The sequence below is a fragment of the Schistosoma mansoni genome, chromosome 4 (assembly GCF_000237925.1).
Source record: "Schistosoma mansoni strain Puerto Rico chromosome 4, complete genome".
Classification (NCBI taxonomy): Eukaryota; Metazoa; Platyhelminthes; class Trematoda; order Strigeidida; family Schistosomatidae; genus Schistosoma; species Schistosoma mansoni.
The window spans coordinates 30,290,733-30,307,781 of record NC_031498.1 but is presented as its reverse complement, the minus strand read 5'-3'; the positions used below and the strand labels follow the sequence as shown (position 1 = coordinate 30,307,781).

Here is a 17,049-nt window from a genome sequence, read left to right as displayed (position 1 = left end):
TTGTTAGCAAAAGCAAAAGTGATAGACACCTTTTTGCAGGTAATGTCCTCATTGTCTGACTTTGCATGAGTTGATATTCAGCTAGGAGATTCCCTTATTGTCCCAGAATGCTCAGATGATATAGATCCGCTTAGAGAAGATGCTTACAAGACAGTGTTGTGACCACCTTACGTAACAATGCTAGCACATATGAGATTCCTTGTCTTTACTCTAAATGTAAAATATCACCCTAGGACTGGTCTGAATCAGTGCCTAAATTAACGATATGGAGTGAAGTGGTTCAAAACATCGACTGCTTCATTTATCTTTGGAGTCTCATCATTCCTGATGGTGTGGTACCAGATCAAATCACGGCACGAACTCAGAAGGCTCGATTGACTTTTACCAATTTGCATCACTTGTGGTGTGGGCGAGATAACCGTCTACTCAGAATAATGACTTGATGGGAAAAATGTTGCTTACATTCTGTTGCAAAAAGCAGTTGGCATCTAATTGTCTAAAAATTATTTAATAAAATTATGAGGACGGCCAACGGGTGAACTCCAGGAAGTTTCAAGAATCCTAGAAAGAGCAGAATATGTTCCATCCAATCATCTTTTGGAATGATATTCCAGAATATCTACGTGTATCTCCCCTATTGAACAAATGCTGTTAATTCGTGAATGTTAAAGAAAATAACAGATTCAATGATTTTTTAATACATTTATAAGAATTGTTGAGTTAAAGATCTAGAAATTCTAATTGAATACGAATACCTGATTGTTAGACCCACTTTTTAATGATTAGAATAAATTATCTCTTATCATTGAAGATCCTCATTGATCAGTGATACATTGAAAATTCTTGGGAATGTTTTAATGATTATTCTATCATTAATTGAATTGAATAGCATTAACTTATGAGTATTCATTAGTTATTATAAGCAAAGATGGATAGTGGTTAGCAGTGTAATCCAAGACGCGCGTTTTATTCTACTTCGGACTCGTCAGCTGGATGTACCTACATCTCAGAGTTTATGTTTACTCCGGGACTCGAACCTAGTACCGTTCGCTTCAAATGCCATCGCTTTATCCACTCAGCTACTGTGTCCTGATAGCCACTTGCTTGTGCAATGGGGTGAAGTTTAAATTCACTTAGTATTGTTTGTTTAGATCTTCCCATTGATGTTTAGGACTGCAATTGATCAGTCACTTGTTGGCATATGTGCACCCTGTTCGGATTGCCTCGATATTGCCTTAAGTGACAAGCATTTAAGCAAAGATGAACATCAACTCTGAGATGCAGGTACGTCCAGCTGACGAGTCCCAAATAGGAAGGATTCCACTACTAGCTACCACCCATCTTTGCTTGTGAATGAAGGCTATGTCGAGGCAGTACGCATAGTATGCACATATGGTCAATAAGAGACTGACCAGTTGCATCAATGGGAAGATTCAATCAAACAATACCAAGTGAATTTAATCATTAGTTGGTTTACATATATGCGTGATTATGTTAAGACTTTATAATAATGCTTTATATTAATGGTTTAAATCATGAACTAAACGAATTACTAATCAGCTAACTATGGACTTTGCCATCGAATAATCAACGAGTGAAATTCATTACCTCAGCACGTGGTTAAGGCTCCATCCGTCGACTTTTTCAAAAGAAAGTTGGATCAACTGAGAGACCATCATTGCCAGGACTAACACAAACCATCAAGCCTCCTGTCCTTTCCAAACTGAAACTGAAACTGAAACCTTTGAAAACCGCCATTGGAAATAAGAAAACAATGGAAATCCATTTTGTGAATGCATACTACTGAAGAACTTCATACTAATAGGTAATAGCAATCAAGTTCTTCTTGATTTTTATTGATGATCTATCAAAGATCATTTCAAGATTTGAACAATGAGAATTACTTACTTACTTACTTACTTACGCCTGTTACCCCCAATGGGGCATAGGCCGCCGACTAGCATTCTCCAACCCACTCTGTCCTCGGCCTTCCTTTCTAGTTCTATCCAACTTTTGTTCACTCTTCTCATATCTGTCTCCATTTCTCAGCGTAATGTGTTCTTTGGTCTTCCTCTTCTTCGCCTGCAGCTCCTCCTGGGGCTACTGCCGGTCCCAAGGCCGGGTAAAGAAGGATGGTTGGTCATGGGGTTAGCAACCCCATCCCATAGAAAACCAACTCGCTAAAAATACGCTAACCATGAAAATTATATAGTATCCATGATACCTTATATTGATACTAATCTACTTATTAAAATTGTATATCTATGTGTAATTATGTATGTTTATCTGTACCGATTTATTCAATCATTATCTATTCAATAATAGAAATCAATTCCCATAGTGACTACTATTTGTTACTTAAATAATATGTAACTACCTAGATAATTATGAATTCTATGTTCCCTCTCTCACTCTCTTTCTCTCTAAAGTGTCCAATTTATAGATTAGAAAATTTAATATATAAAAACTGATTTATCATTTACCTTAATCCATCCGTCTAGTTGATGAAAGGATAATCATAATGATGATGTTTAAGCTATGGATTATATTAATACATTTATTACAATATCTAACTGTAATTTATACTCAATATGTGAATAAAGAAGCTTATACATGTCCATATTTATGGATGCAATGGAAACAGAAACGTACATTAGGTTGGATATGTGGTTCTGTATCATATTTACAAACTAAGTAAGTTTCATAGATTTTGAAGTCAGTCACTAGTGAGTATATGTTGATTATTATCAGAAAGGGGGGGTTTTGTGGAGATTTTAGTAATTTTATATAGTTGAAATCATAAATCAATTGAAGCTAGACCACCATGGAAAACCTTGAAGTACTGAATGGCCGTTTCGTCCTATTATGGGACTCCTCAACAGTGCGCATCCATGATCCCGCCTCTCGAGGTTCAAACACAGGACCTATCAGTATCGCGGATCGTGGATGAGCATTGCTGAGGAGTCCTACAACAGGACAAAACTACCGTCCAGTGCTTCCAGGTTTTCCATGGTGGTCTAGCCTCAATTGACTCTTGATTTCAACTATAAAAAATGAATGTAAATAAATGAATTTATAAAGTACTTTCTGATTATTTATTTAAATGGTTCTTTTGGAGATTAGCTGAAAGTGAAAATGGTTACCTGAATTTTAGTATGAATTTATTGGCAGAGATCAATCAAGTCTGAATTAAGGTAGCTATCCATTTATATACCGTTACTGTACTCCCTAACGTGACTTAACAACATTCGACCATATGATTTACAGGCATTCTGTTCTCTAAATGACCTGGAATTCTTTTGTTCAATCAATATGGAAGGTTGTGAGAGTATATTGGTACGAAATTCTGAATTAAGTCGAAACAGCTATATGACCCTTCTTAATATTTGAAAGTTTTTCAGTCGATGTTAGTCTGTGTCGAAAACTGTTTATTCGGTCAACTACTACGACCATCATCAGGAAGGTAAAAGTATTTATAAACAGTTGTCTTCGCAAAATACTCAACATCCATTGGTCGGATACTATCAGCAACAGTGTTTTATGGGAGAGGATAAACCAGCTTCCAGCTGAAGAGGAAGTTAGGAAAAGACGTTGGAAGTGGATAGGACATACATTAAGGAAATCACCAATGTGCATTACAAGGCAATCCCTAACTTGTAATGGTGAAGGGAAGCGGAAAAGAGGAATGCCAAAGAACACATTACGTCGTGAAATAGAAGTAGATATGAAAAGGATGAATAACAACTGGAAAGAACTGGAAAGGAAGGCTCAAGACAGAGTTGGATGGAGAATGCTGGTGAGCGGCCTATGCTCCTCGACGAGGGTTAACAGGCGTAAGTAAGTAAGTAAGTGACGGATTTCCCCTCATTATAAACTAAATAACAGAATAGATAGAATTATAAATCGTGATGACGTTATTCTACGTTCTGTTAGGTAGAGCTGTTGAATCTTCATTAAAACGATTGAAAAACAAAGCTCGACGAACTTACATTCCCATAAAGTTTTATCGCCAATAAATAACATATCTATAAGCGACCAATCACATATATTTACCAAATATCTATACAATAGATTGAATAATTATGAGTGATCATAGAGTGAGTTAGCTATCATCAGTCAGTAATTAATGATGGGATAAAAGGATCATAAAGTGATAGAATGTTCTAGAAATGAATGATTAAAAAGAATAGGATTCTAGATTTCAAGTGTTAAGATGGAAGATAAATCTATTAGAAAAGACCAAGTTATGGTACCATACCATACATAAAAAGGTATATCAGAAACGACAACGAGGCTGTTGGAAACCTTCAGAATAGGTGTTGTCCACAAACCAACAAAATCCCTCCATTCAATCTTATGCGAACCAAAGGATGAAATGACAAAAGAAGACAAACCAAACATTATTTACAAAATAAATTGTACCAACTGCGACAAACATTACATCGGACAAAGTGGATGCCCTCTTCATCTTCGCCTGTATGAACATCAATTAGCAGTCAAACGCCACGACATGTCTTCACTCATATCAATACACGTGGACAGCTACGGACACACAATCGACTGGAAAAATGTGGAGATTTTGAACAGAGGAAATTCCAAAAACACCAGAAAAAGATCAATTTAAGATAATTTCTATATATGAGTGTTTTATTTCAAATGTCAGTTAACGTTACATGATTGAAGGTGATAATCACGAAACCTTGAACCGACGTTTTGAGATAGTTTCTATCAATCATCAGTGCTTGTCTTCAATATTGAGCGTAATATGATGGAATAAAAAGGCAAAATTACAATATGATGGTTACTAAGTGAAACATTTGTTTTCTTTTCAATGTGATATTTTACTCCCCCCTCCTACCATGAGATATAAATCCTTATCACCCAGTTATATACAACCAGATATGTCAAAATTGAGTTATTCATATTGAGATTTCAAATCGCTTAAACAGGGGGACCACATTGTAACTTGACCGCTGAAATTCGATAAACAATGAGAACAAACGAAACATGAATATCGTTACTATGTTGTAGTCGAGAAATGTAAATGACAATTATGGACAGTTTCATCGTAAGATTTTGGTTACTTTCTAGCCTAAAAAAAATATTACACAAACGTTTAGTCACCATTTCTCAGTGATTTGTACATTTTATGTATAGATAACCGTTGGAAGCCGGTTCAGTGGTCTAGACATTAAGCGCTTGCGCGCGAGACTGACAGGTTCTGGGTTCGAATCTCACGAGGCGGGATCGTGGATTCGCACTTCTGAGGGGTTCCACAATAGGACGGGACGGCCATCCAGTTCTTCCAAGTTTTCTATGGTGGTCTAGTTTCAATTGACTCATGATCTAAACTATTAAAATTACTATAATATCTACAAAAAACCTTTCTTTAATCATTCTCTGAAAGTTTACCTAAAAACATTTTGTGTTGATTGGATAAATTCGTACAGATTTAACTCATCAGATGATACTACCGAAAACAAAGGACCACTAGAATGTTATTTTATTTCAGTATGAAACTAATCATCAGTATTCGCTGATAACCGCACAGCAGATCAAATCAAGGACATTCAGGCCTTAAATTGAACTCTTAACGATTAGAGCCACTGAGCTAGCGCACTACTGAGGAGTCCCATCTTCAGATGAAATATCTGGATAGTGTTCACTGATTTCCAGTAGTATTCCAACTCAGACTAATCTGTGATGAATGCAGAGTACGAATATTTAAAAGATTTTAAAGACCGCTTTAATTTTATTCATTGTAGACTCTGTTATTAATAATACAGAAAGGTGATCAGATTCATCTAAAACTTCTATATTATATTACTCAACGAATTTAAAACAAATTTAAACTCACATATTGTCAGTAAGAAACTTTGTACATAGGTTTCATCCTAGGTAAGATGGTGGTTGGAGATGGCCAATAGGAAACATAGTGCACGCAGTGTAGAGCCACCTAGATTAGTGGCCATATTGCAACTTGATCGATAGCATTCGATCTGCACTAAGAAGGACTTGACACACATGACATTGATCACCATGCAGTGATCAATCAATTGTGATTTCATCCTAAGTGTTGTTCTTCAGTAAGATATCCTAAAGTATCATTCCTGCAATGGAATTCAAACCCCCGTCACCTAAATTCACATACTTAGACAATGTCATTGATCATAGGGATTATTTACTGTCTACACAGTAATCAATCGATTAAAATTGATGTATATACAAATGATCAGATACATAATTTAAAGGGCTTCAATGGAAAGTAGTTTACAGTTTCATAAAGAAACTGTGGTGATATTACATTATCTTAATCTAAATTGATTATCCTATATTTTTCCTAATATTACTGATTTACTTAATTACGCCTGTTACCACTCGTCGGGGAGCATAGGCCGCACACCACCATTCTCCATCCAACCCCGTACTGGGCAATCCTTTCCAGTCCTTCCCAGTTAGCATTCATCCTTTTCATATTTGCTTCTATCTCTCGGCGTAATGTGTTCTTTGGCATTCCTCTTTTTCGTTTCTCTTCACCATTCCAAGTTGGTGATTGCTTCGTGATGCAGTTTGGTGATTTCCTTAATGTATGTCCTATCCACTTTCAAAGTCTTTTCCTAATTTCCTCTTCAGATGGAAGCTAGTTTGTCCTCTCCCATAAAACACTGTTGCTCATAGTATCCGGCCAGTAAATGTTGAGAATTTTGTGTAAACAACTGTTTATAAATAGTTGTTCCTTCTTGACGATGGATGTAGTAGTTCTCCACGTTTCAGCTCCGTACAATAGAACTAACTGACTTGACGTTCGTATTGAAGTTTCTCACTTTGAAGTTAGTTTTCTTAATATACTACTTTCAAAATAGATAATAATAGTTATTTCATTTGTTCTTTACATTTTCCAATCTGACAGGGTACCAGGTGTAAAATTTGAAAATGATTGTTGTCCAGGTTATGAAAAAATTGAATTATTAGATAATAAATGTGCTTTTATTGATCGTTCATGGCAACCAATTATTGATCAATTAAGAGATCAGAAGAGTTTGCAAATAGCACAAAGTTTATCAAAAGGCAATAATTTACAAGATTTATCATCGAATTCAACAAAAAATGTTTATACAGTCTTTGTACCACAACAAGACGATGATATTGTATCGAAAGAGATTGATTATGTCAGGTAAGTATGAGTATTGTTATGGATTTTCTATATTAATGTGTTATATTGGCAAAGGCTGAGGAGTCCCATAATAGGACGAAACAGCCGTCCAGTGCTTCCAGGTTTTCCATAGTGGTATAGCTTCAATTGATTCATGATTTCAACTATAAAAAGGGAAATATGATGAAAACTGATAGCTGTTACACCTTAGCTTGGAACACTTTAACAGTGTTTATCTATAACATCACACTGAAATGAACTTTTAGACCATTAATAATTCGTTAGCTATGAAAAGTCACCTAAACAATGTTCTGGAGCTTTGAACTGTTTCTAGCTGACACGGTAGATTATTGGGTCTGGTATTCAACCACCAAGTAGTTGCTGGCAAGTTTGAACTTCAGTTCATTGAGTTCTGTTTGTGCAAGTATACAATATTACTAACCCTTATACTTAAAACAATACATGGAGTTATGTATACGAAACTTTATTTTGCAAATGAGTTACAGGAAACACCACTGAATGATGAAAACCACTTAGTTGGCAAACGGAGTCTCCATGAAATTGCCGAAGTTGAGAAAAGTTAAAATTTTACTAAAGAGTATAATAATAATGTGTGATCGGAGTTATAGCCAGGTTTCGGTTACTATGTATCGCTTCAAATTGTGTATGTTATATATCAACCAATGAAATCTGAACAAATGACTGTCATAATTCATTCTTACCTTTCTTCCATTAGTGATAATGCTTACGATCCTAATTTCCACAGTACAATGATAGTTCCACTAAATGACTTACTGAATAAAAAAAACAGTTAGCTTTCTTGACCTTGTTAACTTATCTTTGTTTGTATAAGCTGGACGAAGAAAGAAATGAATATCCAAAGTAATTTAGGAATCATCACCGACCTATAGTGAAGCAAGAAATTATGCTTCACACATACATGTTATTATATTTATCAGTGAATAGCGCTTTTAACTTACTAACGCCTGTTACTCCCAATGGAGCATAGGCCACCGACCAGCTTTCTCCAATCCACTCTGTCCTGGGCCTTCTTTTCTAGTTCTATCCAGTTTTTGTTTATTCTTCTCATGTCTGTCTCCATTTCTCGGCTTAATGTGTTCTTTGATCTTCCTCTCCTCCTTTGGCCTTGAGGATTCCATGTGAGGGCTTGCCTTGAGACGCAATTGGGTGATTTCCTCAATGTGTGTCCTATCCAATTCCAGCGCTTCTTCCTGATTTCTTCCTCCGCTGTAATCTGGTTTGTTCACTCCCACAATAGATTGTTGGTGATAGTGTCTGACGAACGGATCCGAAGTATCTTGCATAGACAACTGTTGATAAACACTTGTATCTTCTGGATGATGGCTTTCGCAGTTCTCCTCGTCTCCGCTCCATACAGTAGAATTGTCTTGACATTTGTATTGAAAATTCTGATCTTGGTGTTGGTTGACAATTGTTTTGAGTCTCAGATGCTTTTCAGTTGTAAATATGTTGCTCTTGCTTCGCCGATCCGCGCCCTCACATCTGCATCTGATCCACCATGTTCATCAATGGTGCTGCCCAGATAATAGTGCTTTTAAACTAGATAATAATAAGGTTGAGAGTATACACATCTGACAGATAATCTATTAATGTATGTAACTTATATACATGTTCTCAGTTGACCAGAATGAGAATACATAGCTCGCTAGAGTCTCATCGGAATCTTCAGTTCTTCAAGTACCACAGTCAAACCTTAATGATCCTTGCTAAAAATCATAAAAACAGACCAAACGATCTCAGTAAATTGTTTTTTAAAACTCATTCTGTAATCTACATGAAAATCCAAAGAATTATCGAGTCTTTTTTATTGATACTCCACCTCATCATCATCATAATCATCATCATCATCATCATCATCTGTTGAGTTTTAGCACGATTTTTTTAATACATTTTTGATTCAAGCTAGCCTCTCATTTCTATGCAAAGGAAATGCCGATAATATTCTTCAAATAGGCAATGTTAGCTTAATCAAACCATTAAGCTTAGAGAGGATCAAATAAATAAAAACACTCAGCTGAGCCATAAATTCATTGAAACATTTTCCTTTAACCTGGTTAACAATTTTTGAACTTTACAGATGACCTAGCCCTCCTATCTCATACACACGAACAAATACAGACGAAGACAACTAATGTAAAAGCAGTCTCTGCATCAATAGGCCTCAACATACACAAAGGAAAAGGCAAGATTCTCAAATACAACACGCAGAACACCAACCAAATCAATCACACTTTATGGAGAAACTCCGGAAGATGTAGAAACATCCACATACTTGGGAAGCATCGTTGATGAGCAAGGAGGATCTGATGCAGATGTAAAGGCGGGGACAGCATTTTTACAAGTGAAGAACATATGGAACTCAAAACAACTGTCAACTAACTTCAAAGTGAGAATCTTCAATACAAACGTCAGAATAGTCCTACTGTACGGAGCTGAAATATGGAGAACTACTACATCCATAGTCAAGAAGGTACAAGTATTTATAAACAGTTGTCTAAACAAAATAATCAACATTCACTGGCAGGATGTTATCATCAACAGTGTTCTATGGGAGAGGATAAACCAGCTTCCAACTGAAGAGGAAATTAGGAAAAAGACGTTGGAAGTGGATCGGACATACATTGAGGAAATCACCAAACTGTATCACGAGGCAAGCCCTAACCTGGAATCCTGAAGGGAAGTGGAAAATAGGAAGGCTAAAGAACACATTACGCCGGGAAATAGGAGATATGAAAGGGTTGAATAACAACTGGAATGAACTGGAAAGGATTGCCCAGGACAGGGTTGAATGGATAATGCCGGTGTGCTGCCTATACTCCCCCACGAGGGTTAACAGGCGTAAGTAAGTAGGTAAGTTGTTAACAATTAAATTTCAAAACAAAATTGACTCTTTAAAACAATTAGTTTTTGTTCAGTTTAAATGAACCAACTTTATTTTAAAAAATGATATCAACAACAAATAGGGAATATAATTACTAAATATTGAAATTATTTTAGTGATACCGATGCAGTAGGCACAATGGTCTCTTCTGGTCGATGGTATTCAAAGGAATTTCATAATGGTCAAAAAATTCCAACCACTAAAGGTACTAATATAAAAGTGACAACTTATTCTAATGGTGTAAGTTAACTAAATTATAATATTATTCAATTAATATTAATCATAGTGTGATTTAGGTTACTTATATTCACATCAGTAGTATATGGTGATGGTCAGGCATAGAATATATTTCACCAGAAGATTGATAAGGAAAGTGTTATATCTTGTGGCCGAGTGGATGCATTGCTAACGTATGTCGTGATAAATTCACCAATCAGAGAGCAGCGAATTATCTATTTGAACAGTCACACACGAAAACCGTACCAGCAGTCTAAAGTACGTATCGGTCCTGCTTTCTGTCTAGCCCAGCCAGTGAAGTCCATAACACCAATAACAGCCTCTGTGGTATGTATCCTTGTATTTCAAACATACTGAGTTTATATACTAAACAGACTGACCACATCGTACCAATAAAATAGGAAATAACATTTGTACAAGATTTAGCCAAATGTGGCTGTGAATAGGGGGAACAGTAATTAATAGACTGGGTATAACTCAGGAATGGTAAATCGTACAATGATAGTCCAAGGGTCAAAATAAAGCTCACAGTGAAAGGAACATGAATATGAGTAGTTTAATTATTTAGCAAATATAGGACAAAAATTATATGCATAATATTGGTCCATAAATGGATCCCAAAGTTACCATTCACTATTGTTATAGGGATATAACAGAAAGAACCGAAACGGAACGCAATCGGTATGAAAATGCATGAACAGGTACATTCGGTTTTCCTTACCCCGTGTTCCTTGTTCACTACAATAGCAGTTCACAGTACTTTGCAATTCTTTATAGATATTAAGATAAGTTGAGAAATTTAACGCATAAATTAAATGAACGAAGTAGCCTATATGGTAGTTTCTCAGTGAAATTAAACCCTAGAATTCTGATGAAATATAATTTAAAAGACGAAACCACTGACCACGTTTTTGTATATATAGATATATCTTTCCAAGGAAATATTTGACTAGACAAAAATTGGAATATGACCAATGACTGATTACGTTCTTTGTTTGTAACACTTTTATCACTATACAATATAAGATATTCAGAGAAACGGAAGCTGTCAACATCTAACATTCATGAGTATCATTTCTATATTCATAGTTGAAAGCGTGAGTCAATTGAAGCTAGACAACCATGGAAAACCTGGAAGCACTGGACGGCCGTCTCGTCCTATTATGGGACTCCTCAGTGGCAGTGAGCATCCCGCGCTCGCGAGATTTGTTGTTTGATTTCAAACAGATCATATCAAATGTATGGTGTCAATCAAATCCTATTTGATCTTCATGAAGCATATGATATACAATCTATACCTTTTTTCGAACCTGTACGATTCTTTGAATATCCCGAAACTTACAACTTCCTAGCTGTCAGTGTCCATTTCCGCTAATATTAGTAAAATATGGTTTTTCAATCTAATATGACAAAAGTATGAACTTGAATTCAACAACTGATCAATACTTATTACTGTCATTAACAAGAACACTGGTTGGGGACAATCGAATGTATTTAAGCACAAATTACAGACTATCTCACTAAATTCTGATAACCATACAGAAAAAAGTTAATTTGCAAACTATCAAACTATTGTCTCCATCTTGACCGTTCCTTCTGTAAATATCAGTCCGTTTTCTCTGATTTCACTGTTCATGCATTTTCCTACCGATCGCGCTTCATTTCAGTTCTATCCTTATCGGTCTTCTGCCAAAATACATTCTATGTCTGATCATCACCATATACTACTTATATGGATATAAGTAGACCACACCACATTACTACTAGTTCTTTGGTTACTATTATTCATGAATAGATTTGGGTTTCTTATTAATTATTCAGTCGAAGATAGTTAGATAACCTGCTATACTACTCATTTAGTTTTTCTAAAATATGGTAATGTTATGAATTCACTTGGTATCGTTTGTTTGAATCTTCTCATCCAGCTGACGAGTCTCAAATAGAACGAAACGTGCGTCAAACTGGATTCCACTGCTAGCCACTGTCCACTTTTGCTTATAATGATAATGTTATGTTCTAATTAGTTATGACTCATTTTTTTTAGAACTGACTTCAGTTCTGAAGTTTTGCTAACAGCCAAATAATATCAAAATAAAAAAGATCTGTTGTCAAGTGATGAAGATCCAGGATCAAATAGTAACTTGATTAATTGAATCCAGTCAGTATAAAGGATTAGACAATATAACATCGTACAATAAGTGCTGGTAATTAATGTACTGTATACAACAAAAATTCCCAGATCTGTTCAAAATATACGATAGTAACTATGATTAGATTGCCATTTGAAGATATAACAAATTAGTGATTGAATTCGTAGGATTATACTTAGAATGAACCATCCGATTATTTACAGAAGAATCATTCATTTTGTACAAACATCACACATTGGTTGAAACTAAGTAACCAACCAGTATATTATAAGCAAAGATGGATAGTGGCTAGTAGTGGAATGCAGTTTGACGCTCGTTTCCTCCTATTTGGGACTCGTCAGCCGAATATACCTGCATCTCAGATTTGAACCCAGTGGCTTTCGCTTCAAACGCCATTGCGTTATTCATTTAGCTAGTGAGTCCTGATAGCCACTTGCTTGTCCAGCTGACGAGTCCCAAATAGGACGAAACGCGCGTCCTGGATTCCACGTGTTATTCTTCAAGTTTGTGAGTTAGTAAACTTCTATAATCGGTTTTAGTTTTGAGAACTGAAAGTGTATTCTGTGTAGCAACTTATGTCATTGATAACTTCTCACTATTGCCGAAAAAAAACTTGAATGATTCTGAAATATCTCATAGTTTCACTTGTTTAATATACTGCTGAATGTGAGATTTGAAATCGTCTGCAAAACAAAGGGAAACTAAGTGAGATTCTTTAGTGTTAGTTCACACTGGGTTTTTTTCAACATTTTAATTGTGATAACCCAGGGTTTCAGGTTTCCATGACAATATTGAAGCATTCATTTACTAGGTTATAATTCAGGTTATGGAGCATAAAAATTGTAACTAGAATAATTGCATCACTGGTTACTGCAATTCTGTTGACTTGATTATTGATTATTGTAATTTTGTACTAATGAGTGACCAAGTTTTGCTACGTCAACTATTTTTTATTGATTATCTATTGATGAATAGAAATCTATAGGTCTCGGTTTTCCTATGATCGTTCAATAAATATGAAAAAGGAGTTTTGTGGAGATTGTAGTAATTTAATAGTTAAACTAATGATTCGAAAAAACCTAGACCATCATGGGAAACCTGGAAGCACTGGACAGCCGTTACGTCGTAGTATGGGAATCCTCAGCAGTGCACATCCATGATTCTAGCTTTGATCAGCTCATGAATTCAACTATTAAATTACTACAATCTCCACGAAACTCCTTTCTGATAATAATCATTATGTGCTCTCTAGTGACTGGCTACAAGAGGTATTTCCTGTAGTTCAACTGCATCTTTTATGAGGCAGTAACTCACTGAAGATAATGGTGGATGGTGGCGCAATTTTATGGATTGTTTGAAGTTACACATCGCTGGGTGCCGGCTCAGTGGTCTAGAGGCTATGCGTTCTCGCGTGATACCCAGGGTCCTGGGTTCGATTCCCACATGAGCGATAGTGAATGCTTACTGCTGAGGAGTCCCATACTAGAAATGGATGGCCGTCCAGCATTTCCAGGTTTACCATAGGTGATCTAGGTTTAATCGACTTATGGATCCAATGAATATCAATTTTATATTATAAATGAATATCAAAATAAAACTCACACTGTTATGAATATATACATACATATCAAACAATGAAGAAAAAACAAAAAGTGAATTAACTAGTTTAATACATTTTACATAATAATGAAGTTTATAATTGAGTGAAATTATTGTCCTATTATCAATATATAAATGTATATGTATATAATCGCCAGTTAGTTACAAATCTATCTATCTATCTACCCTTCTCTCTCTCTCCTTCCCTCCCTCTCTCTCTCTCTCTATATATATATATATATATACCGGTTAGTTACGAATCCATCCATCTATCCTTCTGTTTCTCTCCTTCCCTCCCTCTCTCTCTTCCTCCCACCCTCCCCTCTCTCTCTATGTAAATATATGTCATATACTTAGTTCGTAGTCACCTCCTAGAAACAAATTGTCCAATTTTCAATTATCAGCCGTAGAGATAAAGGTTTATTTGAACTAAACTTTGGACAATTATATTTGATCATCAAATAGATCAGTCTACATTTAACGAATTTCATCTCATTTTAATGTTTTTTTGTTAATGATTATAAACTTTAAGGTTGATATTTACTTTATATGTATATAAATATAATGCGTTTGTAAATGTATTCACTTCAATGTACATTCACTAATGTAAATTGTCCCAAACACTGAAAAGTATTTTTGATGAAGTTTTGTTCTTTGAACTGGACGGTTTGATCGTGGAGCTTTGATCGTTCTTCTGAACAATATCATCAGTACAAACTTTAGGTAGAAATGCATAGGAATGTATATAGTTGTTGACAAGATCTAAGATGATTAGCTTGTTATAGTTAGAAAAAACTTGAATGGATTCTCAAACTGTGACAGAGCAGAGATTATTTGATGATGATGATGAAACTATGTCAAGAATTATAAGCAAAGATGGATAGTGACTAGCAGTGGAATCCAGGATGCGCGTTTCGTCCTATTTGAGACTCGTCAGCTGGATGTATCCACATCCCAGAGTTGATGTTTACTCTGGAACTCGAACCCAGTACCGTTCGCTTCAAACATCATCGCACTATCCACTCAGTTACTGAGTGCTGATAGTCACTTGCCTGTGCAATGTGGTGAGGTTTAAATTCATTTGGTATTGTTTGTTTGAATCTTCTCATTGATGTTTAGGACTGCGATTGATCAGTCTCTTGTTGGCTTACGTGCACCCTGTTCGGATTGCCTCAATATGGCCTTAAGTATCAATCATTTAAGCAGAGATGAACATCAACTCTGAGACGCAGGTATATCCAGTTGACAAGTCCCAAATAGGACGAAACGCGCATCCTGGATTCCACTACTAGCCACTATTCCCATTCTTTGCCTATAGTAGTATTATTTGTTAAAACAATCCAAAGAACGCTTGGAAACTCGGGAGGAAACATTTATTCGGTTTGTTTTACAGAGTTAGTGGAAACTAAGACTTCTAAACTAGTTGCCTAGAACAGAAGAAGAGTTTTGCATCAGGTCACGGTGTTACCTGATGGTATAGCTTGATTGAGCTCATTCAGCGGGTAGATACCTATTAAAAGTGGTATAGTCAGAACCAATGTCGAATACTTACAAAATTATTTATTCTATGAAGTTATTCACCAATACAAGTATACTTTGTTAGACTACTTTTTTATTTCAGTAATCTTGTTAACTTTTTATTAACAAAGAGAAATGAAATGTCAGAAGGGGGTTTCGTGGAGACTTTTGTAATTTTGTAGATGAGATCATGAGTCAATTGAAGCTAGACCACCATGGAAAACCTGGAGGCACTGGACGACCGTTTCGTCCTAGTAGGCAACTCCTCAGCAGCGCGAATGCACGATCCCGTCCCGCGAGATTCGAACCCGGGACCTATCAGTCTCGCGCCAGAGCACTTGATGAAAGTGTAACAACACTGAAACTAGCCTACGTTTCAATTCAAAATGCTCTATATCTACATTAAATTAATTCTGTTGATTGTTCGGATATCAATTATATATTTTTTTATAAAATTTGTTTTATAGTTAACTTTCTTGGATTGTAAAGCATTACTAAGTCCAGATCATGAAGCATCAAATGGTTTAATTCATCGAATAGACGGAGTAAGTTAGATAAGAAAAAAAACTATCTTTTTCCTTCTTGATTAAGTAGTTTCGTTTTGTTGGGGTTTTATTCTCTGAGCTGGATAGTTTAGTCTTGGAGCTTTCATCATTCTTCTCAATGACATCATCAGCACGACCTTCTGGTAGAAGATTAAATAGTTTAAGTAGTTTAGTGTTTACATTATAATTTGATGGGATCACATGATTACAAGCTAAACTTTACGAATGGATTAATCACAAATAAATCACTGGTGAATGAACTAGATTTACTCGAAATTGAGACATACACTGTATGTGTCGTCATTTGAATAACTGTTCAAAGTCATCTCAGGATACAATAAGTTATCATCTTCATATCGAATGATAATCAAGTTGTTCCATTCAACACCAGCTAATCAACTTAATACTGAATTACTATCCAGTTAAAGCGGTCTATGAAGATTGTTATGAATAAACTGTACCACTGAGCTAAGACATTTAGTTTAGTATTCACTATCCAATAGGTTAAGTAGCATAGAATGATATAATGAATCATGATAAACGATTTAATTTCAATATATACTTGAAGTTTATGCTGACGATGTCATTCAAAAGAATGATGAAAGCTCCATGACCATACCGTCCAACTCCGAGAACAAACCTCCATCAAAAAAGAATAACTTTCATATTTGGTGATTTTTAATCTGGAAATTTACTAAATTCATAAAAAAAAGGAAAACAAAATTGTTTAAAGAAACACTTAAAACTGAATGAATGCTCAAATCAACACAACCAAACCAAAGCAAGCAATATAACTATAGTCTAAGCTTTTTCATATTCTACTCTAAACAGATTCTATCTTTAAATTCACTTGGTATTCTTTGGTTGAATATTCCCATTAATCAGTCTCTTATTGGCATATGTGCATATTGTGTGTATTGCCTC

At 35.5% G+C, this 17,049-nt stretch overlaps 1 protein-coding gene and 2 non-coding genes across 3 annotated transcripts in view; 2 read left to right on the top strand and 1 right to left on the bottom strand.

The window, feature by feature from the left end:
• Positions 1–1,019: 1,019 nt before the first annotated feature.
• Positions 1,020–1,088, bottom strand: Smp_tRNA_00558_Pseudo_TTG.1.1. The gene has a single exon. It is a non-coding gene (tRNA).
• Positions 1,089–2,521: 1,433 nt separating this feature from the next.
• Smp_170630 (hypothetical protein) overlaps positions 2,522–17,049 on the top strand; it is a gene marked incomplete at its 5' end in the record, with an annotated part of 30,860 nt that continues 16,332 nt past the window's right edge. The window contains 3 exons of the mRNA XM_018797456.1: positions 2,522–2,694; positions 6,911–7,174; positions 10,193–10,316. Coding sequence (XP_018652496.1) covers positions 2,522–2,694; positions 6,911–7,174; positions 10,193–10,316 — 561 coding nt within the window. The remainder of the gene's footprint in view (positions 2,695–6,910; positions 7,175–10,192; positions 10,317–17,049) is intronic.
• Positions 13,844–13,915, top strand: Smp_tRNA_00732_Pseudo_???.1.1. Its single transcript has one exon. It is a non-coding gene (tRNA).